Source organism: Chelonia mydas, chromosome 4 (genome assembly GCF_015237465.2).
Source record: "Chelonia mydas isolate rCheMyd1 chromosome 4, rCheMyd1.pri.v2, whole genome shotgun sequence".
Lineage (NCBI taxonomy): Eukaryota > Metazoa > Chordata > Testudines > Cheloniidae > Chelonia > Chelonia mydas.
The window spans coordinates 11,561,396-11,583,828 of record NC_057852.1 but is presented as its reverse complement, the minus strand read 5'-3'; the positions used below and the strand labels follow the sequence as shown (position 1 = coordinate 11,583,828).

At 41.5% G+C, this 22,433-nt stretch overlaps 2 protein-coding genes across 3 annotated transcripts in view; one reads left to right on the top strand and one right to left on the bottom strand.

Moving 5' to 3' along the window:
• Window positions 1-22,433, bottom strand: part of GTF2E2 (general transcription factor IIE subunit 2) — a 60,684-nt gene that overhangs the window by 34,794 nt on the left and 3,457 nt on the right. The window contains exon 2 of the mRNA XM_037896640.2: window positions 15,464-15,630. Within this exon, the coding sequence (XP_037752568.1) occupies window positions 15,464-15,626 (163 nt within the window). The 5' untranslated portion in view covers window positions 15,627-15,630. The remainder of the gene's footprint in view (window positions 1-15,463; window positions 15,631-22,433) is intronic.
• On the top strand, window positions 1,028-8,806 carry SMIM18 (small integral membrane protein 18). 2 transcript variants are annotated; one of them, XM_007062840.3, is made up of 2 exons: window positions 1,028-1,117; window positions 8,022-8,806. In XM_007062840.3, exon 2 carries the CDS (start codon window positions 8,067-8,069, stop codon window positions 8,358-8,360), a length of 294 nt encoding a protein of 97 aa, XP_007062902.1. In that variant the 5' UTR covers window positions 1,028-1,117; window positions 8,022-8,066; the 3' UTR covers window positions 8,361-8,806. The 2 variants fall into 2 exon arrangements, with proteins under 2 accessions (XP_007062902.1, XP_043400377.1); XM_043544442.1 differs by having other exon boundaries at window positions 1,077-1,121.

Below are 22,433 nucleotides of genomic sequence, written 5' to 3'. Positions count from 1 at the left end.
TTATGTACTAATTTTATTTGCAAGTCACTTTATAAAAAGATTGTGAAACAAACTTTCAAAATGGTCAGTTTTAAAAAAAAAGTGTTTACTTTTTTTTGTTTTTCATATATAATTTCCTTGACCCATTTGCTAATTATTCTAGAGACTTACATTGAAAACAGGAGCTTTGCTAAGGTCTAACAAAAGCATAATACCTTAAAAATGAATGCCATGTCAAAAATTCAGAAACAGATTGTCATATCATAGCTCCAAGATTATGACTTCACTGCAGATTAAGAAGAAGGACATGGACCAAAAGAGGAAGCTGAAGTAACAGAAAACGTAACACACACGACTAACTAAATAACTGTTTTATATATTATTTATTATATCATAGAGCTTACACAGTATAAATCCAGGTATAACAGAATAGACCCTCTCCCGAAACTTCAGTTGAGAAGTTGGAAAAAAAAGAAACAAAAGCAAGTCGCCTTTATTTTGTATCACTACATTTTTTTTTTTAAATCCTCTCTATGAAGGAAATTTACCCAAGAAAAAAATCTTAATGGTTACAGACCTAAGAGATCAGTAAAACAAAATTAGACAGCACCTCTATCTCCACAACTGATAATTTATGGTTAAAAAAAAACACATTATGCAATGACTCTGTCCAAGAATTAAATCAAAGGCAGCAATGTTGTTTCCTATTAACCTGTTTAATCTACCGGACTGAGGCACATCTACAGTTTACTGTAAGTAAATATAATACTGAATAGAAACAGAAATCTGCAGGTATTAACATTTCAAATGTCATGCTCTGACTCACTGTCTTCCAGCTCAAAGCTAAAGCATGTCAATAACAACCACTGTATCCCTAACACACCTCACTGTTAATAAGATCACATTGTAAACGAATAAGATACGGGGTGAGCAGGTTGATCATCCTACACAAAACCATTTAAATTTATGAATGATTTACTCCGGGGGTAGTGGGTTTGATGCAAATGAGCATAAAGGAAGTTGTCAGCAGCATTATGCTCTGGCCAATAGTAGCAAAGCTCCATTTTAGCTGTGCCATAGCCTGCACTAAAAAAAATAGAGCAGACCAGCGCTCTTTCAGCATCTTTTCAGACAAGAGGTAGGTCTGTACCATTTTTTAAAATTGTCTTACATTTATATTGATTATTGAAAGAAAATATATCTTTAGCTTAGAAAAGAAGTCTATATAAAGCCTTTCTCCTATAAAAGCCAGCATGAATTTTCTTTGTGTTAAGCAGGATTTTACTCTGCTACAATCCTTAATCTGCTACTATCAGACAAGCACTATTACCATCTGTGCATTAATGGAAAATTGATGACCACTCCATCTTATAAGAAACCCAACACACCCAAGCCAATGCGCAGTAAACAAAATGTATTTGATGTTTACTAGCTAGTAGCTCATTTCTTGCAGCCTCACGTTCCGTTTAGTTGATTCTGACTGTTTTAAAATAGATGCTAATACAAATCTTTTTATTAAAAAAAAAAAAAGCTAATTCTGTAACAAAGAAAAAACAAAATTGTTAGAGGGTGTATTTTTCAAATATAAACAATAAAGCAATCACTAAATTGCTTAAGAATGAGATTGTATGCTGCTAGGCTAAAAATGTGTTCTAAAGAATTGGTTTGTTAGACTAGCACGAAAATCAACCTTATACTTAACATATTCCTGGGGTAAATAGAAGAGTGTTAATCCATCTGCATGATGCAGACAGACAGGTTAGAATCCATGAGAGATTTCTAGATACCATTATCCCAAAATGTTTGTCAGTTGTTTCTTATTTGAGACTTCCCCAGCACTGCATTAAAATGAGTCATTTTGCCACTGCTCCTTTGAATACAATTCTGAGTAAACTTACATTATCACAGCATCCAAAAATGATTTTTAAATTAAAACGTATTATAGAACTACATTAAATATTTAACTACTACTAGATTTTGTTCACACACAATACCTGTAATGCATACTAATCAGATTGGCTCAGTGTAAATTTTAAATATTCCTACTGCAATTAGAATTAAAATGCAACTGTGTCGAACCCGAGTTTCTCCGATAGTTTTCAAAGATGTGCCTTTTCTTATTTTATCAGTGCTGCAGTTAATTTTGATGGATTAGCAATGAAGTCTTTAGTCTTGTATTTCACAATTACAACAGTGTTGGTAGATGACTCTACAGCTGTCTTGGCTTTAGTCAAGTCTGGGGGATTACAGTCACTAGTAGAGAGCCAACACTTCTAGAATATTATCAAAATCAGCCTACAGCTGGTAACTGGACCCCTGCCCCAACTTGGTTTATAAAATAGAATTATCTGAAATTCTCTCTTCAATGGACGAAGTTAATTTTCCTAGCCACCATTTAACACAAGGGTGGGCAAACTAAGGCTCAGGGGCTGCATATGGCCCTTCAGACATTTTAATCCGGCCCTCGAATTCCTGACGGGGAGCGGGATTGGAGGCTTGCTCTGCACAGCTCCCGGAAGCAGCGGCACATCCCCTCTCCAGCTCCTACATGTATGGGCAGCCAGGGGGCTCTGCATGCTACCCCCGCCCCAAGCACCGCCCCTGCAGTTCTCATTGGCCAGCAAACGGGGCCAATGGGAGCTTCAGGGGCAGCACCTGCAGATGGGGAAGCTCACAGAGCCGCCTGGCCATGTCTCCGCATAGGAGCCAGATGGGGGACATGCCACTGCTTCCGGGAGCTGCTTGAGGTAAGCACCACCCAGACCACCTCCCGCGCCCCAACCCTGATCCCCCTCCCACCCTCCAAACCCCTCGGTCCCATCCTCTTGCATCCCAGAGCCCGCACCCCCAGCCAGAGCCCTCACCCCCCACACTGGTACCCCTGCCCCAGCCCAGAGCCCCCTCCTGAACTCCTCATTTCTGGCCCCACCCCAGAGCCCGCAACGCCCCCTCCCCAACCCCCAATTTCATGAGCATTCATGGCCAGCCATACAATTTCCATACCCAGATGTGGCTCTCAGGCCAAAAAGTTTGCCCACCCCTGATTTAAGAAGTGCTAAGCACTATCTTCAAAACATCAATTGGCATATCATATAACTAAATCACTAGCTATCAGATATCAAAGGGGTTAAAAATATTGTCTTACAACTCACGTTATTAGAGTTTAAAAATTAATTATAGCTAAGACACTCCCCAAATCACAGGATGATCTTCAGATAATAGCAGCTGAGTTGTGGACAAGACATGGAGAATTGTGGAAAAATAATAATGACCTTTATTAATTGCAGTAATTTGGAAAAGCCACAGCAGACCTATTTGTTTAAGAAAAATTTTCTGGAACAATATAAAAGCTCAACTATTATGCTATGCCTGTGAGAGAGAGAGAGAGAGATATACATAAAAATCACAGGCATAGCATAATAGCAGCAGTGCAGAAGTAAGGGTAGCAATACCATGCCCGTTACCCCCTACCAGCTCTACCCCCTACCGTTTCCCTCCCTCCAATTTTTCTGCCCCTCTTCTCCCACAGCTTTGCACCCTGGGCGGCTGCGTCACTTACCCCCCCAGTTACAGCTCTGAACTCTTCAAGATCATTTAATATACTAATGCGGGAGGTGGGAGGGGGAGTGTGTGTTGCAAACCTCAAAATGTATGCAAAATTGTGGACTGTGCAAAGTAAGATTATTTAAAACAAAACTGCAGTAGAAGCCTAATATTGTGGAATATGCAATATTGCGGAATATGCAATATTGCGAAAGAAGTAGGACCTTAAATTATAGCTTATTTTAATCTCCCAGTTGACAGACTACATGCTGTTTCCTCCATTCTCTCAAACTAAAAATATGAAAGTTGTTAAGATAACAGAACCTTAAACCCCTGGGCACTGCTTACCCAAAAATGTACATACTGTGAGACTTAATCCCACACCCAGGTTTCCTTTACAGATGACAACAAAACAGAACTATTAAAGGATATTAGAGAATGAGTCTGTACCACTTCCATACTTCAGAGCAGAGGGAGGTTCTGTCCCTCAACTGTCAAGCCACTCATTTCCCTCCTCTTGTGCTCTACTTCTACTAAGGGCACCTTCTAGCTTGTGGGAGGACTAGGAGAAGAGACATTTGCCTCATCACAGAGGATACTATGCTTCCTGGAATGACTCCATCAGCAACAGAGTGAAACTGACAAGTAGTGCATTAATTTCACATTGATGTTTGGAAAGTACTACAGACAGCTGAGTTACAGTGATACAGTCTTCCTGTGCAGGACGGTCCCATAGGAGAATTTCAACAATGAGTGAAAGAAAGAGCAAAGGAAGGAAAGGAGAAGGGATAAAATGAGGAGGGGAAATGCAATATTCCCTCAACCCCAATTTAAATATAACCCCTCAATCAAAGTTCCAATACACTGGGCCCGATTCTGCAAGGCACACCCCCCAACTTCAGCGGGAGCTGGGGCACTGATCGCGATGCAGGATTGGCCTTTTGAGGATGCTATGAGAGGCATTCTGTGAATAGTGCTCTTCAGCCTCCGTGGATCCCAATCTGGCATCATTAGCTAAAACTACCACTGAAATTTATTGTCCACGCCACCCACCCTCCAAAAAAAGAAAAAAAAAAAAAAAGGAAAGATGAAACAGCATTTTGAAGGCTTATTTTACCTAAGTTTTCTTTAAAATAATTTTCCAAAGAAATCTTCATCTAAATAATTATTTCAGTTATAAAAAGGCAACAGCAAATTCCCACATTAAAACCTTTATTCATACTTGTATGTATTCCATTTCTTTATCCTTAGCTATGAGTTTAAAAAGGAATTCAATAAATTACCACAGTTCCCAAAACTAATTTTCTGTGGATGCACTCATCCTGACAGGCAAGCTCTGAGATAGGGCCTCATCAATGTCACAATTTCATTTTGGTTTTTATTCAGCCAAACAGAAGCACACAAACAACATGATGAACAGTATGTAAGCAATAGCAATGAAATGTAATACAACTTAAGCTAAGTTAACTGCATCCTGGCTGTTTCCTGTTTTATATTAAAAATGGCCCAATTTTATTATTGGTAAATTCATAGACAAACTGTTTAAAATAGGTAGCAATATGAAATTTGGGCTTTATCATTTTTCCTTTCAGTTATCCATATATTTTGGTTTTCAACTTTGTAAACAAAACATTGATGCTTTCTTTACAATTAGTATTTTCTGGTCATGTAGCATTTTGATTAAGTTAAATAAAAGGTAACCAGATAGACTTCGTAATAGCCTACGCCTTTATTCATTGTTTTATCTACAACACAAAATTCACTTTATCTTAAGATTTTTGTAAGGAATTTCAACTTTTAAGTGAACAAAGTTGCCTCATGTCCAGTGTAATTATACGCAGTATAAAACATACATTTTTTACAAACTGAGCATCTTTCATTAATTAGCTATATAGCTCTGATTTTAATTAATGTTACATCATATCCCTCCTGCATGAGTATAACATGCAAGAGACTTCTAGCCTTTCTTACCTAACCTTCAGTCTTCCTGTACCAAGTTTGTGCAGCAACATTTACATATTAATTTACATACAAAAATATAAACTAAGAAAACTTTAAGGCTGCAGTCATGCTCTCGAGAGTTATAAAATACCAGAATGAAGGTTGCCTGTGAGATTTTAATTTGGCGCCGTTGTGCGTATTGGTTTAAAGAGAATTAAAGCCACTTTAATTTTGAATGAGGGTGTTCGCTCGAGGGTTTAATGCAGTTTAACTAATCCACTTCAAATTCATACCTTTAGTTAATTCAGATTAATTTTCCTGGATGTCCCTGTGTAGACAAGCCCTTAACTATGGAGTCACTCCCGGTCCTCTATACTATGCAAAAACTACAATACTATATTAAGACTGATGTTTAAAACTGTTCAGAAGTCAGGAAATTCAGAGTTAAAGGTAATAAATGCTCTTTTTAAAAAGGAAAAATGCACATTCTTCCCTACTCTAGAAGTGATTGATATAATTAACTGGTGCATGAGCAGAACCAGAACTTTTCAACTCACTTTTACAAATATTTGTTGGACTGTAAAAGTAGCATATCATGTTAATAACTGAAGTTTTTAAATAGTTTTTTTGGGTATTTAAAATACATATATTTCAATTCATCTTAAAGATATCCAAAGCAGCCCTTAGCCTGCTCCTCTGCATGTAGGACTTAATTCATAGTACTCTAACAAGTACATTTGTCTTTCATATTCTAAGGTGAGAGATGAGAGCAGAGTAAAAACTGTGCTTTAATCTCTCTCCTCCTCTCCCTGCCCCATTGCATCATCTCTCTCAACTGAGCCCTCTCCCATTCTACCCTCAGAGGTGCTGGAAGAGATAGCTCCCCCAGTTTAAGAAAACACCAGGCCTCAAGGGGCTCCCTTTCCCATTTTAATTCAGTCGACAGTCAGTCCTTCAACACAATGTTGCTCTAGGCTCAGTTCCAGAAGTTCACATATCCAAATCCTGCTGCCTCTCTAAACCAACGAAAGCAGTTAGACCAATGCCAAGCAATGGCAGGGCCAGGTTTTGCACCTGGGGGAAAGGAGGTGATGGGTCATCGGTGATGGGGTGGAGAGTGAGCCCACCACGCACCCACCTGGTGGGAGCAGCTACAGTCCCGCAGTGCCAGGCCTAGCTCCACATTCCAGGCGTTGTAACCTAACACACAGGGTCACAGTGCCACTGAGCTCCTGGGTGCTGAACACTATGAGAATTTGGTCCTTAATGTGTTAGGAAGCTTGCAAGTTAACCGAAAGACGATAACAGCGCTTAAAGATGAGATAAGAAAATTGTATTATAAACCAGGAGAGCAGCTGAAAGTTCAACCTTGTTTCTGGAAACTCATTCTCCAAGACAGTTACAATTTCTAAATGTACTGTAATTCCACTTAACCAAATTCAAATGATCCAGACAGCCTAGTTATCCAAAACGACACTGTGTTCCCCACGTAGCCCTGTTGGTTACATACCAACTGATTAACTAACATTAAGGCTGTGGGAACTGTGATGTAGAAGGATTTCCGAACAGTATGAGGAAAGGAGGGAGGGAAATGAAGGGAGGCAAAGAGGTGGGTGGAGGAGAGAAAAGGGGGAGGAAAGAAGGCGGGAGAGGTGCTGCTTGAATGCTTCCCAGCGCCGACAGCCCTGGGCTCTGCAGGCACCAATACAAATACCAAGGGGAACGGCCAGCTCCCTCCCCTAACACTGAGGGTGCTGGGAAGCACTAAGGCAGCACTAACAAGGCTCCTGTCTCCTGCAACTACTGCCCCTCTCCCTCTTTCTCTCTCTTCCACCCTCCTCTCTACCTCCCTCCTTTCCTCATCCTACCCAGAAATCCTGCAGCTTAACATAGCACTTCCATTTATCCAAACGTGCAGTTACCCAAAGGAATCAGATGGCCCCCAGACCATTCTGATAAATGGAATTGTAAACAAAGGAAGAAGTAGAAGAATGCCAAATGTTAATCATACCCGTCATTAGGATCCACACATCCAGTAACAGCACATGGGTCCCTTGTTTTGCTAGAAATGTCACATGTGCAGAGAGGGTTTTCAAACCATTAAAAAACTAAAACAATTAAGAGTAACAAATAGTTTCTAAAATCATCCCATGCAGATGGAAATAATCTCTGTAAGATTGCTTCTTTGCATTATCTTTGGAATAAGTGAGAGATGCTCCTTAACTTTATTGATACATGCTGCAATGTATTAGTTTTGCAATAAAATATATTTCAAAAAGTCATCACACAGTCAAGCTGTGCATTTTGAGCCAAAATATTTTTGACTTAAAGCAAAATAAAGAGCCAGATTAATGCAGCTTCACTTCAAAGAGTATGTATATGTCCAAAGCTCCCCAGTTCAAAAACTATTCACTGCTTGCCACAGGAAATTAGCTGTCATTCTGAAAGTAAACTCTTCCAACTAGGGAAAATAATTCAAGTTCCAACTTAGTTGGTAAAAGAAAAAACTGACATTTTAGAAGTTAAAAACGTCACCTTTGTTTCTCTGTTTGTTTTAGCCTATAGATCTGCTGCAGTGAGCACAATAAGAGGACTCTCCAAGCATGGCAACCTTCAACACCAGTTACTGGAACGAGACTACGTCCCTTTACCAATACCTTGGTTTTCAAGTGCAAAAGATTTACCCTTTCCATGATAACTGGAACACTGCCTGCTTTATTATTCTGGTTTTATTTATCTTTACTGTAGTTTCTCTGGTGGCGTTGGCTTTCCTTTACGAGTTGCTTGACTGTTGCTGCTGTGTGAAAAATAAAACCATGAAAGACCTAGCGAATGAATCCAACCCAGTTAGAGCCATGATGGACAGCTTTAGAAAGAGAGAAACAGAAGTGGTGTAGTAACGATTGACCACTAAAACTCACAGAAGAACCAACAAACAAAATGAAGCCTCTTGCATCTTATGAGCAAGTCATGTGCTTTTTGGGCCTTAAAAATCATTGTTAGCAACAATTATTTCACTTCTGGATGTGAACTTGAATGGCTAGCAAAATCTTTATGTGGGAAGAAAGATTTTTGTTTTTAAATGAACTTTTGTCATCTATATTTGATTACTAGAGTAAATATTTGTTCATCTGAACAATTCACAATGTTGCTTAATTGGAGAAATACAGATCAATCTGATTGTCACCCTCACCCCTGCCATCTCATGTCTCCTCCTTGGTCTATAAGCTCTCCTTTTGGGGGAAGTCTGCACAAAATTTACCAAACAATGGCAGTCTTCTTAAAAACATGTTTATTAAAAAGAAAAAATGTCAGTAAAACAAAATGAATGGTTTTCATTACACATGGCATCTGAATATTTTGCAAAGCCCAGTGAGGTAGGCTTTCTTATTACACGAAAAAAGAAAAATGTTCATCCCCAGCAAACAAGTACCTCTCTGACCACTTCCTGGAAGCACCTGACAACTTCTCCCTGCAGCTCAGAGAACTCCCACCCTATCCCTCACCCAAACGGTTTATCAATTCCTAGGTGTTAGAATTTGTTATCACATCAGATTGAGGTCACCTCAATATTTCCACAAAGGAGTGTTTAATCAAGAGTACTGTCTGGAGGCAAATGAGTATCTTTTCACCCCCCATACAAGAACATATCACCTAACAGCTTCCCTCCCACATCCTCCTGTCTCCAAGTCCATAATTTCACAGATCATTCCTGATCTCCACCTCCCTCCCACACTCCTCACCAGTCAAGGGGATTGCCTTTTGAGATACAGATCCACTGTTCTTGGCTACAGACGTGAGAACACACCTTCATGCTGGATGTATCGAGTTTCTATATTAGGGCAAGCCTACATTACACAATTAAATTGGACTTAAGTTACGTTGACGTACAGCCACCACAGTAATTAAATCTCTTTTGCCTGTCCACACTACCTTCCTTGGGTCGGCAGTGTGCATCCTCACCAGGAGTGCTCACACCAATTTAACTATCGGTGTAGGGCACTGTGGGATGGTTTTTGAAAGGCAGGAACAGTCAATGTAAGCAACGCAGTGTCTACACTGATACTGAACTGACTCAACTACATTGACCTAAGCACTGTGCCTCTTGCATAGGTGCAGTTATTAACTCAGTGTAGTGGGCGAGTTACATCGGTGAGAGTTTCATTTTAGTGTAGACGCTTACAGAGTTAGGTCGATGTAAGCTGCCTTAGGTCAACCTAACTCTGTAGTATAGATCAGGCCCCAGCTGTCCAGAGTTAGCATGATTTTGACTATTTTAGACTCACTTATCAATCTTTCCTTGCCATGAAATACATATTATTGACGGATCCAATGCCTGTCTTGGGTAAAAGTGATCATGAAATGATAGAGTTCATGACTCTAAGGAATGGTAGGAGAGAAAACAGCACAATAAAGATAATGATTTTCAAGGAGGCAGACTTTAGCAAACTCAGGGAGTTGGTAAGATCCCATGGGAGGCAAGTTTAAGGGGAAACAGTTCAAGAGAGTTGTCAGTATTTCAGGGACATTATTAAGGGCACAAGAGCAAACTATCCCACTGCGTAGGAAAGATGGAAAGCATGGCAAGAAACCACACTGACTTAACCTGGAGGTCTTCAATGATCTGAAACTCAAAAAAGAGCTCTACAAAAAGTGGAAACTCGGTCAAATTACAGAGGACGAATATAAACAATATAACACAAGTATTTAGGGACAAAATTAGAAAGACCAAGGCACAAAATGAGATTAAATGAGCTAGAGACATAAAGAGTAACAAGAAAACACTATACAAATACATTAGAAGCAAAAGGAAGACCAAGCACAGGGTAGCCCGTAACTCCATGAAGGGGGGATGTAGTGAGGTGGAGCAGCCTCTCTCCAAACTAGAGAGCCAGGGACCACTACACTCCCCGTGGTGGGCAGACTTAAAACCTCCCCACTCCTGGCATCGGAAGTCCCAGGGCAGGACAGGAAATATAAAAGCAGAGCCCCGGAGCTCAGTTGGGGTTGTCCATGGGAAGAAGCAGACATCTCTTCCCGGGAGTAGACATCTCTGCAGGATCCCGGACTAGCCCCCACATGGAGCCACATCCTGCAGTTGGAGGAGATGGATGAGTATCCCAAGGAACTGTCAGATGAATGCCCCGAGGAGCTGTGGGGACTGCCTGCGGCCGAGATGACATAAGAACGGCCATACTGGGTCAGACCAAAGATCCATGTAGCCCAGTAGCCTGTCTTCCATCAGTGGCCAATGCCAGGTGCCCCAGAAGGAATGAACAGAACAAGTAATCCATCCCCTGTTGCCCATTCCCAGCTTCTGGCAAACAGAGGCCAGGGACACCATCCCTGCCCATCCCGGCTATAGCCATTGATGGACTTATCCTCCATGAATGTATCTAGTTCTTTTTTGAATGATGTTATAGCCTTGGCCTTCACAACATCCTCTGGCAAGGAATTCCACAGGTTGACTGTGCGTTTTGTGAAAAAATACTTTCGTTTGTTTTAAACCTGCTGCCTCTTAATTTCATTTGGTGGCCCCTAGTTCTCGTGTTATGAGGAGGATTAAATAATACTTCCTTATTTACTTTCTCCACACTATCATATCCCCCCTCAGTCATCTCCTTTCCAAGATGAAAAGTCCCAGTCTTATTAATCTCTCCTCATACGGCAGCCATTCCATACCCTTAATAATTTTTGTTGCACTTTTCTGAACCGTTTCCAAGTCCAATATACCTTTTTTGAGATGGGACGACCACATCAGCACGCAGTATTCAAGATGCTGGCATACCATGGATTTATATAGAGGCAATATGATATTTTCTGTCTTATTATCTATCCCTTTCTTAATGATTCCCAACATTTTGTTCACTTTTTGACTGCTGCTGCAGACAAGAGGCAGAGGACACAGGACCTTTGGACTATGGAGCCCTACACCCAAACTGTGGTAGGAAGTAGTCCAGGGGAACCAGACTTTAGTCCGGTTCTGCTACTTGAGAGTGAGTCAGCATGTTTCGGGAGGATTGCCACTATAAGGGCCCTGGGCTGGGACCAGGTGGAGTAGGGTGGGACTGGGTTTTCCTACCACTGACCCCACCCCAGAGGTGGCAGCCAAACCCCCTCTTTTTGGCCAGAAGGCATGGGCTTTGTTGTGGGCTCACCCCAGCCAGAAGGCTGTGGAGCCACAGACTGCTCTGCCGTGCCCAGAGCTCCCTTACAGACTGTTAATTCCTGTTTGCCCCAGCCAGACAGCTGCAGGCTAAAGACTGTTTGTGGCTCTCCCCCACCCAGAGGACCAGAGCTCTGCCCCCCAAGACTGTTTTGTTGCTGTCTGTCCCAGTCAGACGGCTGCGGGCTAAAGACTGTTTGTGGCTAGGCCAGGGGTGAAAATAAAATTTCTCTCTTACCGGTATGGGGGGGGGAGCAGTTCCCTCCCCCCCCCACTCCACACCCTGGAAGGGTCAGGGCCTTGGGCAGAAGGGATGGGGCTGGGTGTCAGTGTCCCCCAGCCAGGCCACCTGGGGCTCCAGCGGCGATTAAAAGGGGCAGGGACTTTAAAACGCTGCCGTGGCATTGCTTTATGCACAGTCCTTTTGCCGCAGCAGCGCTTTAAAGGACCCTGCTTAAAGCGGTAACGTCACTGCCCCTTTTGCACCCTCCCTGTCGGCAGCCCTGCCAGTAGGGACCTGGCAGGGCCACCAAAGGGGGGGCCAAAAAGAGCAGTGATGTTAAAGTGCTGCCGTGGCAGCACTTTAACGTCAGTAGTACGGGCTGGTACAGGCAGCCACTTTTTACTGATAAGTCGTACCAGCCCGTACTGCCTTACTTTCACCCCTTGGTTCAGCCCTACCCAGAGAGCAGAGTTTCCCCTATAGACTGTGACTTGCTGTCTGCCTGTGGTGAGAAAACTTTGCTTTGAATTTAACATAGTTTGTTAAGTTAGGCACCCGTTGCATTTTAACTTTATTTTCTTGTAACCATTTCTGACTTTTATGCCTCATTACTTGTACTGAGTAAAAATCTCTCTCTTTGTAATTAATAAACTTGTTTTATTGTTTTACCTAATCCAGTGTGTTTAAATTGAAGTGTTTGGGACACTCCATTTGGCATGGCAAGTTGTGCAGACATTATTTCTATTAAAGAGATAACGGACTTGATATCAACTTGTACTGTCCAGGAGAGGGCTGGGCAGTACAGGACATACACTTCTGGGGGAAAATCTAAGCCTGGGAGTGCGTTGGGGTCACCCTGCAGTATAACCCAGGCTGGTAAGAGACAAAGTGTGGCACAGCTGAGAGTAATTTATATGCTGCAGGCTGTTTGTAAGATGTCCTGGTTGGAGGCTACAGCAGCAAGGCTTTGTAAAGGACATCCTAGGCTAGAGGACAAGGGTGACGCAGCTACTCATTTGTCTGGATTCTACCCTGGTATGACACAGAAGGATGTTGCAGTAATCAAGATGAGAGATGGTGAGAGCCTGGACAAGAATTTTAGCTGTGTGGATGGACAGAAAAGGACATATCTTAGAGATGTTACGCAGAAAGAACTGGCAAGATTTAGATATACCCTGAACATAAGAGCCTAGAAAAAGTCCAAGTCAAAGATGATCCCCAGGCTACAGGCCTGAGTGACAGACAGGATGGTGGTGTTGCCCCCAGTGATTGAGAAAGAAGGTAGTGAGGAGGACTTGGGCAGGGTGGGGCGGCGGTAATTAAGAGCTCTGTTTTAGCCACACTGAGCTTGAGCTGACAAAAAGACACCCAAAACAACTGTTCACTCAAAACTAGCATCAGACCAAATTCATTCCTTTTAGGACACACAGTAGCAGTACTGAACGCTTCTGATATTGGCTCGGTCTGACAGTGACATAAAAGAGGAAATACATATCCAATGAGTTGCTTTGACCTAAATACCCAAAACACTGCTAAGCAGTTAGGGTTCTTACACACATAAAATACATGACTCAAATCCACAGAAGCAAGGAAATGAAAAATTATGCCCCCCAACAATACACAACCTTTATTTCCCCCACCCACAGGCATACACTTTACTGTTAACAAAACCACCCTACACTACAGACCACAACTTAAACTTTTTGCCGTTCTGCACACACACCCCTTTCCCAGATTATACTTATCCAACATTAGTACTTGTGGATGTTTGGTATAGTAGTTGGTTATGCTGAGAGAGGGTAGGCTGGTAAAGGGGATGATGGAAGGCTGGGATCCCTATTGGGGTAGTTGTGGCAATGGTAAGGTGTGTGCCCCTCCCCCACTGGGTGTAACTGCTAACCCTTTGGGAATCTGTAGCATTTTAGAGCTTCAGTGCAAGCATCAACACGGACTGTGCCAAAGTCACCAGTGCAAGAGTGCTGGGGTGGCAGTGTCAAAGCCATAGCTTCCTGTGCCAACAGCAACATTCTCAGCGGACAAGACTCCCCTGGAGGTGTCTAAAGGAGGGTTGAGGCATGCTGCATTTTTGTTTCAGGCACAGGATGACATCTGCAGCCAACTCTGACACTCTGCTTATTATGGTCAATATCTAGGCAGATAGAGCATACTGTCATCTGTCACTGACATAGTTCTGCCATACAGACATGTCTTGAAATCACTGAGCAGTCTCTTTCTTCAAAAACTTTCCTACAACAAAGTTAGGGTGCATCAAGAAAAAACAGAAAATCAGTGAGAAAGACTGAGGCAGAAACTGATGGGTCCAAAATGCATTCAGAAGGAAAAATAAGCAGCAGAGAAGCACACTAGAATGCAAGAGCACCAAAATAATCAATAATATGCTGCAGAACTGCACTGAGGCAAAAGCCTTAGGCAACCTATCAAGTTGACTGCAGAATACAGCAGCCCCTGTGCTCAGCAACACAGGTCATCACTTCTATTCACTGTTCTCTGCTGGCTCGTCACTAAACATGGAAGTCAGTTTAAAGATATCTGACTTGCCTTGCAAAGCTCTGCATGGAACTGGTCTTAGCTACTGAGACACCATCTCTCTGTCTTTCTGATTCCAGTGAAACTATTGGCCAGTACAGAGCAACTTGTGACCACAGGTTACAGAACCTTCCCAGGTTGACAGATCAAGACTTACTGCAAGATAAAATAAGAATGACCTCTGACCACATGGCACACACATCAAAATATAAAACCCAGTTCTTTCTCCAAGCATACAACTTTTTATTTAAAAAAAAAAAAAAAAGAAAAAAAATCTTAGCTTCCATTGGCAAGGAAGAGAGAGAGAGATCACTTTGTTGTTGACTTTACCCTTGGGAGACACTCACGGCTTGTCTGTATCATGGGGATTATAGCGGCACAGCTATGGCATCACAGCCATGCAGCTGTAACCCCATGGTGTAGATGCACACTACACTGACGGAAGCGGTTTTCCCATTGCTGTAGTAACTCTACGTCCCTGAGCGATGGAGCTAGGTCCACATAAGCATTTTTCTGTTGACATACTTGCATCTACACTGAGGGTTTATATCAGCATAGCTACAGTGCTCAGGAGAGCAGTAGCTATGTCAATCTCAGTTTTAAGTGTAGATCAGACCCGAGATGGTACAGTGATGGGCACCAATACAGAAGCCTAGATAAAAGGAAAGATGGGGTGGAAAGCTGAAAACGCTGAAAAGTATACAGTAAAAAGAGCTGGAGTGACACACAACCATAGCACACCAGGAGCTTCTTCATGAAGCAGGGTCAACCATAAACTGGCTGCAAAGTTCAGAGACCAGCATTTACATCATCCAGAGGATGGCATGTCACTTACAGCATGGGGCCTGACCCACACTCTACCTCCATCCTCCAGGGTCAAAATTCTTTAAGAGCTGTAAAAGTTCCTGTACCCTCATGCTCAGGAACTAAGACCCAAGCATAAGATTCCTAGAGGATGGTACCTTTGGAGAATGGCTCTGGCCACACAGGAAGTTTACTGAAAGACTGACCCAATAGGGTATGTGGACAGATGGAAGGAAACAATCAGACGTACTTTCACCAACCTGTGTTTTGTTTTGAGCTTGATGATCCACCCTGCTCTAACTTTGCTTTTTTCTTTTTGGAAGATGTTGAATCAGAAGAGGGTGCCGTACGCTTTTCTACAGCAGGAGTGGAGAGTGCTCGTTTTTTGAATAGCTCTCGTTCTCTTAGCAGGCTTGGATCCATAATTCTGTCACGAGAAAAAGGAATAGGGAAAATAAAAATCAAAAAAGTCAATGAGGTATCTAAAGTGTACAGAATTTTAATATTTTATTATAAATTCCCTTATTTATGAAATTTACAAATGCCTCTTTTTGAAAGGTAATATAGAGGAAAGGGAGTAATTTTAAAATGCAATTTCAAATGTACCAAGATGTTATTCTCCAAAACAAGAATTTGAAAAGCTAACACATTAGTGCATGATTTTCTGAGGTCATTCTTAGTAACTGTGACTATAAATATGCAAAAACACAAAACAAAAACAGATAACATTATTAGTTTGATCCTTGAATTTTAGGCTTTGCAAAAAACAAAGGTTTTTCTAAATACAATATTAATAAAAACATTGTTGTGATCTTTATAATTCAAATGAAACAAATTTTATTTGGGTTTGTTTACAATTCATATATACTGTAGTATTGTTCCACTGAAGGAGAAAAAATAAGACTGACTACAAACAAAAGTGAAAGTGACAAGTCTATTTTCACTATTCAGACTCAGGGAAATCCATACAATAAGCATATGTGGTGAAAAGTTAATTAGAGATTTTCACAGTCTTACTGTTTTAATAATCTCAACCATAACAATGGATGCTTAGATAAGGATACTAGTCTCTCCCAAGTTACCTCTGAGGCTAATTTTCCACTATAAATCCTCCCCTGAATTTAGCACTACCGCCTCCTACTAACGTTGGGAAAACTGAGGTTCCTAAGTGCTATCACAAAACAAATAATGAACAACTAAACTAATTCACTGTAAACTGCACCTCTTATTGCTAAGCCTAGAGGACTTCTGGCGGTAGGGTGTTTCAATCTTTTTGTTTCATTCTGGAACAAAGAATTTAATCAGAAAACTCTGAATGATAATTGGGAATGGTTTACAAACACCTTACTAGCTGTCCAAAAAGCCACAACCCCACGACTAAGGAAGGTGGCCATATTTGTTAAAAAACTGATCAGGTTTAGATGGGAGGTAAGACAGCTATACCAAATAAAACAATAACATGGATAGTAATGAATACAAATGAGAAGTTAGGAAATGCAGAAAATAGATAAGAGAAGCAGAGGAACACAAGGAGAAATCTATGGCCAGCTGAGTTAAGGACAACAACAAGGAGGTTTTCCTAACATTAGGAACAAAAGAATCCTAACTATGCTATTGGTCCATTACTAGAGGAACATAAGAACAGCCATACTGGGTCAGACCAATGGTCCACTAACCCAGTATCCTGTTTTCCAATAGTCGCCAATGCCAGGTGCTTCAGAGGAAATGAACAGAACTGGGCAATTATTGAGCGATCCATCCCCGTCATACACTCCTAGTTTCTCGCAGTCACAGCCTAGGGACACCCTGAGCATGGTGTTAGATCCCCGATCATCTTGACTAATAGCCTTTGATGGACCTATCCTCCACAAACTTATCTAATTCTTTTTGGAATTATACTTTTGGCCTTCGCAACATCTCCTCGCAATGAGTTCCATGGGTGGATTGGGTGCTGTGTGAAGTAGTATTTCCATATGTTTGTTTTAAACCAACTTTAAACATAATTTCATCAGGTGATCCCTGATTTTTGTGCTACGGGAAAGAGTACATAACACTTTCTTATTCACTTTCTCCACACCATTCATGATTTTACAGACCTCTGTGATCCCCCCCCCCCAGCATAGTCATCTCTTTTCCAAGCTGAAAAGCCCCAGTCTTGTTAATCTCTCCTCATATGGAAGTTGTTCCATACCCTTAATCATTTTTGCTGCCCTTCTTTGTAACTTTTCCAATTCTGAGATATGGCAACCAGAACTGCATGCAACCAACATTCAAGGTGTGGGTGTACCAAGGATTTATAGTGGCATTGTATTTACTGTCTGATTATCTCTCTCTTTCCTAATGGTTCCTAACATTCTGTTAGCTTTTTTGACTGCTGCTGCACACTGACCAGATGTCTTTGGACAATTATCCACAATAACTCCAAGATCTCTTTCTTGAGTGGTAATAGGTAATTTAGATCCCATCCTTTTGTATGTATAGTTGGGATAGTGTTTTAAAACATGCATAACTTTGCATTTCTCAATACTGAATTTCATCTGCCGTTTTGTTACCCAGTCACCCAGTTTTCTGAGGTCTCTTTGTAACTCCTTGCAGTCTGCTTTGGACTTAACTGTCCTGAGTAATTTAATATTGTATGTAAAGTTTGCCTCCTCATTGTTTACCCCTTTTTCCAGATAATTTATGCATACGTTGATCAGCACTGCTCCCTGTACAGATCCCAGAGGGACATCACTATTTACCTCTCTCCACTGTGAAAACTGACCATTTATTTCTACTCTTTGTTTCCTGTTTTTTAAACAGTTACTGATCCATGAGAGAACCTTCCCTCTTTTCCCATTACTTCTTACTTTGCTTAAGAGACTTTGGCGAGGGTCCTTGGCAAAAGCTTTCTGAAAGTCCAAGCACACTATATCCCCTGGATCCCCCTTGTCCACATGTTTGTTGACCCCCCTCAAAGAATTCTAATAGATTAGCAAGCCTTGATTTCCCTTTACAAAAGTCACGTTGAATTTTCTCCAACATACCATGTTTATCTATGTTTCTGATAATATTGTTCTTTACTATAGTTTCAACCAAATTGCCAGGTACTAAAGTTAGTCTTACTGGCCTGTAATCATAGGTGCTGGAACAAGGGGTACTGCTGCAACCTCTGGCTTGAACCGGTTTCTATTATATACAGGGTTTACAGTTTGGTTCAATGGCTCTCAGCATCCCCACTATACAGATTATTCCAGCATCCCTGCCTGTAACTGCCAGGACCGCCTCTGGAGACTTTTTCAAAAATCAGCATCACATTAGCTATCTGCCAGTCATCTAGTTCAGAGGCTGATTTAAGCGATAGGTTACATACCACAATTGTTAGTTCTGCAGTTTCATATCTGAGTTCCTTCAGAATTCTTGGGTGAATTCCATCTGGTACAGAGGCTGATTTAAGTGATAGCAGAACTACTAACTGTGATATGTAACCTATGTCCTATATGAGTTATTTCAGAACTGTTTGGCTAATACCATCTGGTCCTGGTGATTTTTTACTGTTTATCAATTTGTTTCATAACCTCCTCCACTGACAGGTCTGGGACAGGTCCTCAGATCTGTCACCTAAAAAGAACAGCTCAGGCGTGGGACTCTTCTTCACAACCTCTGCAGAGAAGACCAATGAGGAGAAGCTAAATGAATTCTTCGCAATGGCTTTATCTTCCTTGAGTGCTCCTTTAGCCCCTTCATCGTCCAGTTGCCCCACTGATTGTTGGCAGGTTTTCTGCTTCTGATGTGCTTAAATTTTTTGCTGTTAGTTTTTGAGTCCTTTGCTAGTTGCTCTTCATATTCTTTTTTGGCCTACCTAATTATACACCTCTACCCTGATATAATGTGAATTCAGACATAACGCAGTAAAGCAGCGCTCTGGGGGGCAGGGCTGCGCGCTCCAGCAGATCAGCGTGTCTGGCTCGGACAAGCTGCTCTGAGCGGTGTGTTAAGGGGGCTGGGCCAGGGCCGAGGAGTTGGATAAGGGGCAGAGGGTCGAGGGGGGCAGTCAGGGGACAGGGAGGGTTGGATGGTTCGGAGGTTCTGAGGGTGGGGCGGTCAGGGGATGGGGAAAGGGGGCATTGGATAGGGTGTGGGAGTCCCGGGGGTCCTGTCAGGGGACAGCGGAGTGGATAGGGGTCGGGGCAGTCAGGGGACGGGGGGGTTGGGTAGGGGATGGGGTCCTGGGGGTGATTAGGGATGGGGGCGTCTCTGGAGGGGGTAGTCAGGGGACAAGGAGCGGGGGGGGGTTTTTAAAGGATGCCTTTTTGCCTCTATTTCTTGTCCTTTGCCGTTTAGCCATGGTAACATGTTTTTGGTCCCCTATGTTTTTTAATTTGGGGTATACATTTAATTTGAGCCTCTATTATGGTGACTATGCAAATGATAGAATTATCAATACTAATGCAAAGATAGATATGTTCAATAAATATTTCTGTTCTGTATTGTGGGGGGAACAGATGTAGAGTAGAACCTCAGAATTACGAACACCTCAGGAATGGAGGTTGTTTGTAACTCTGAAACGTTCGTAACTCTGACCAAACATAGTTGTTCTTTCAGAAGTTTACAACTGAACAATGACTTAATACTGCTTTGAAACTTTACAATGCAGAAGAAAAATGCTGCTTTCCCTTTATTTATTAGTAGTTTCTGTTTAATACTGTACTGTATTTGCTTTTTTTTTTTTGTTCTCTGCTGCTGCCTGACTGCATTCTGGTTCCAAATGAGTTGTGTAGTTGGCCGGTCAGTTCGTAACTCTGGTGTTTGTAACTCTAAGGTTCTACTGTATTATATGATAACACATTTTCCTTTCCACCAGTATCTCAGGAGGATGTTAAACAGAAGCTACTAAAGTCAGACATTTTGAAATCAGCAGCTCTGGATAACTTGCATCCAAGAATTTTAAAAGAGATGGCTCAGGAACTCGCTGGACTGTTAATGTTGATTTTTAATAAGTCTTGGAACAAGAAGGACTTTCCAGAAGACTAGAAAAAAAGCAAATGTTGTGACAATATTTTAAAACTGTATGTGGGATGACCCAGGTAATCATAGGTGTGTTGGCATAACATCGACTCTGGGCAAGATAAGGGAACAGCTGATACAGAAATACTGTAGTCAATGACAATCAAGATGGGTTCATGGAAAATAGATCCTGTCAAATTAATTTGATATCTTTTTCTGATGAGATTACAAGTTTGATTTATAAAGGTAATAGTGTTGATTAAACATACTTAGACTTCTGTAAGGCATTTGAATTGGTACTGCAGAATGTTTTGATTTATTTTATAACTTTCTAGTTTTTTAACATGGCACACATTAAATGGTTTAAAATCTGGCTTTTAGGTCTCCAAATGTAATCAAACGAGGAATCATCATCAAACAAGTGTGATTCCAATGGGATCCTGCAGGGATCACGTCTTGTCCTATGCTATTTAACATTTTCATCACTGACCTGGAAGAAAACATAAAATCATCACTGATAAAGTTTGCAGATGACCCAAAAATTGGGGAAGTGGTAAATAATTAAGAGGACAGGCCACTGATTCAGAGCGATCTGGATTGCTTGGTGAGCTAGACGCAAGTAAACAATACGCATTTTAATATGGCAAAATATAAATGCATACATCAGGAACAAAGAACGCAGGCCATATTTACGCAATGGTAGACTCTATTCTGGGGAGCAGTGATTCTGAAAAAGATTTGGGGATCATGGTAGATAATCAGCTGAACATGAGCTCCAGTGAGATGCTGAAGCCCAAAGGGCTAATGCGGGACTTACAGGGAAATCTTGAATAGGAATAGAGATTTTACTTCTGTATTTGGCACTGGTGAAACCACTGCTGGAATACTGCATCCAGTTCTGGTGGATGATGTTGAAAAATTTGAGAAGGTTCATAGAAGAGCCACGAGAATGATTAAAATATTAGAAAACATTACTTAAAGTAAAAGACTCAAGCAGCTAAATCTATTTAGCTTAACAAAGAGAAGATTTTACTTCAATACAGTCTAAGTATCTACATGAGGAACAAATATTTGATAATGGGCTTCTCAATCTAGCGGAGAAAGGTATAACAATATCCAGTGGCTTGAAACTAAAGCTAGACAAATTCAGACTGGAAATAAGGCATAAATTTGTAACAGTGAGAGTAACTAATCATTGGAAAAATTTACCAAGAGTTGTGCTGGATTCTCCAACAGCCATAATTTTAAAATTAAGATTGGATGTTTTTCTGAAAGATATGCTGCAGGAATTATTTGAGAGAAGTTCTACGGCATGTCTTATACAGCAGGGGTTTTCAACCTTTTTCTTTCTGAGACCCCCCCCCATGCAATAAAAACTCCACAGCCCACCAGTGCCACAACAACGGCTTTTCTGCATACAAAACCCAGAGCCAGTGCTTGGGGATAGCAAGCAGGGCAGTTGCCTGGGGCCCCATGCCATGGGGCCCCCACAAAGCCACATTGCTCAGGCTTCAGCCCCGGGTGGCGGGGCTCAGAGTCCTGGGCTTCAGCCCCAAGCGGTGGGGCTTCGGCTTTCTGCCCTGGGCCCCAGTGAGTCTAATTCTGGCCCTGCTTGGCGGACCCCCTGAAACCGGCTCGCGGTCCCCTAGGCAGCTCCGGACCCCTGGTTGAGAACCACTGTTATACAGGAGATCAGACTCAATGATCACAATGGCCCTTCTGGACTTGGAAGCTACGAAGCAATTGAACAAAGTATTTGTGAGATGAGGTTTTTTGAAGTCTTTATATGTTCTTGTTCATATGTAAGAAACTGTAAAAACTCCAAATGTAATCTTATTCTACTGGTGTCTACTAGTTTTGTGGTGTTGTTTAGGTATTAACGACAGTATAGGCAAGCTTCCTAAAGTGTATATCTGTGCCATCCTGTGGGATTGATAGGCCCTAAATAAGTCAATTTGCTAGCTTCCATGCACATATTATAAAAATCTGCATGGATTCCAGCACAGTTTCCAAGACCTGGACCAGGCAGTGCAGAAACAGTGAGTACAAGAGGGTCACTGTCTTTCAAAGAAAATGCCCTAAACAAAGGATATTCTCAAACATTATTAGCTATGTATCAATAACAAAGAAAAAACTTTAGCAGAAAAGTCATTCAAAAAGCCTGAAAACTAGGAAATTCAAAATAAAGATTAGGATTAAAAGTTTAATACACCCAAGTAAGGAGGATAAAAATAAATTATTAAA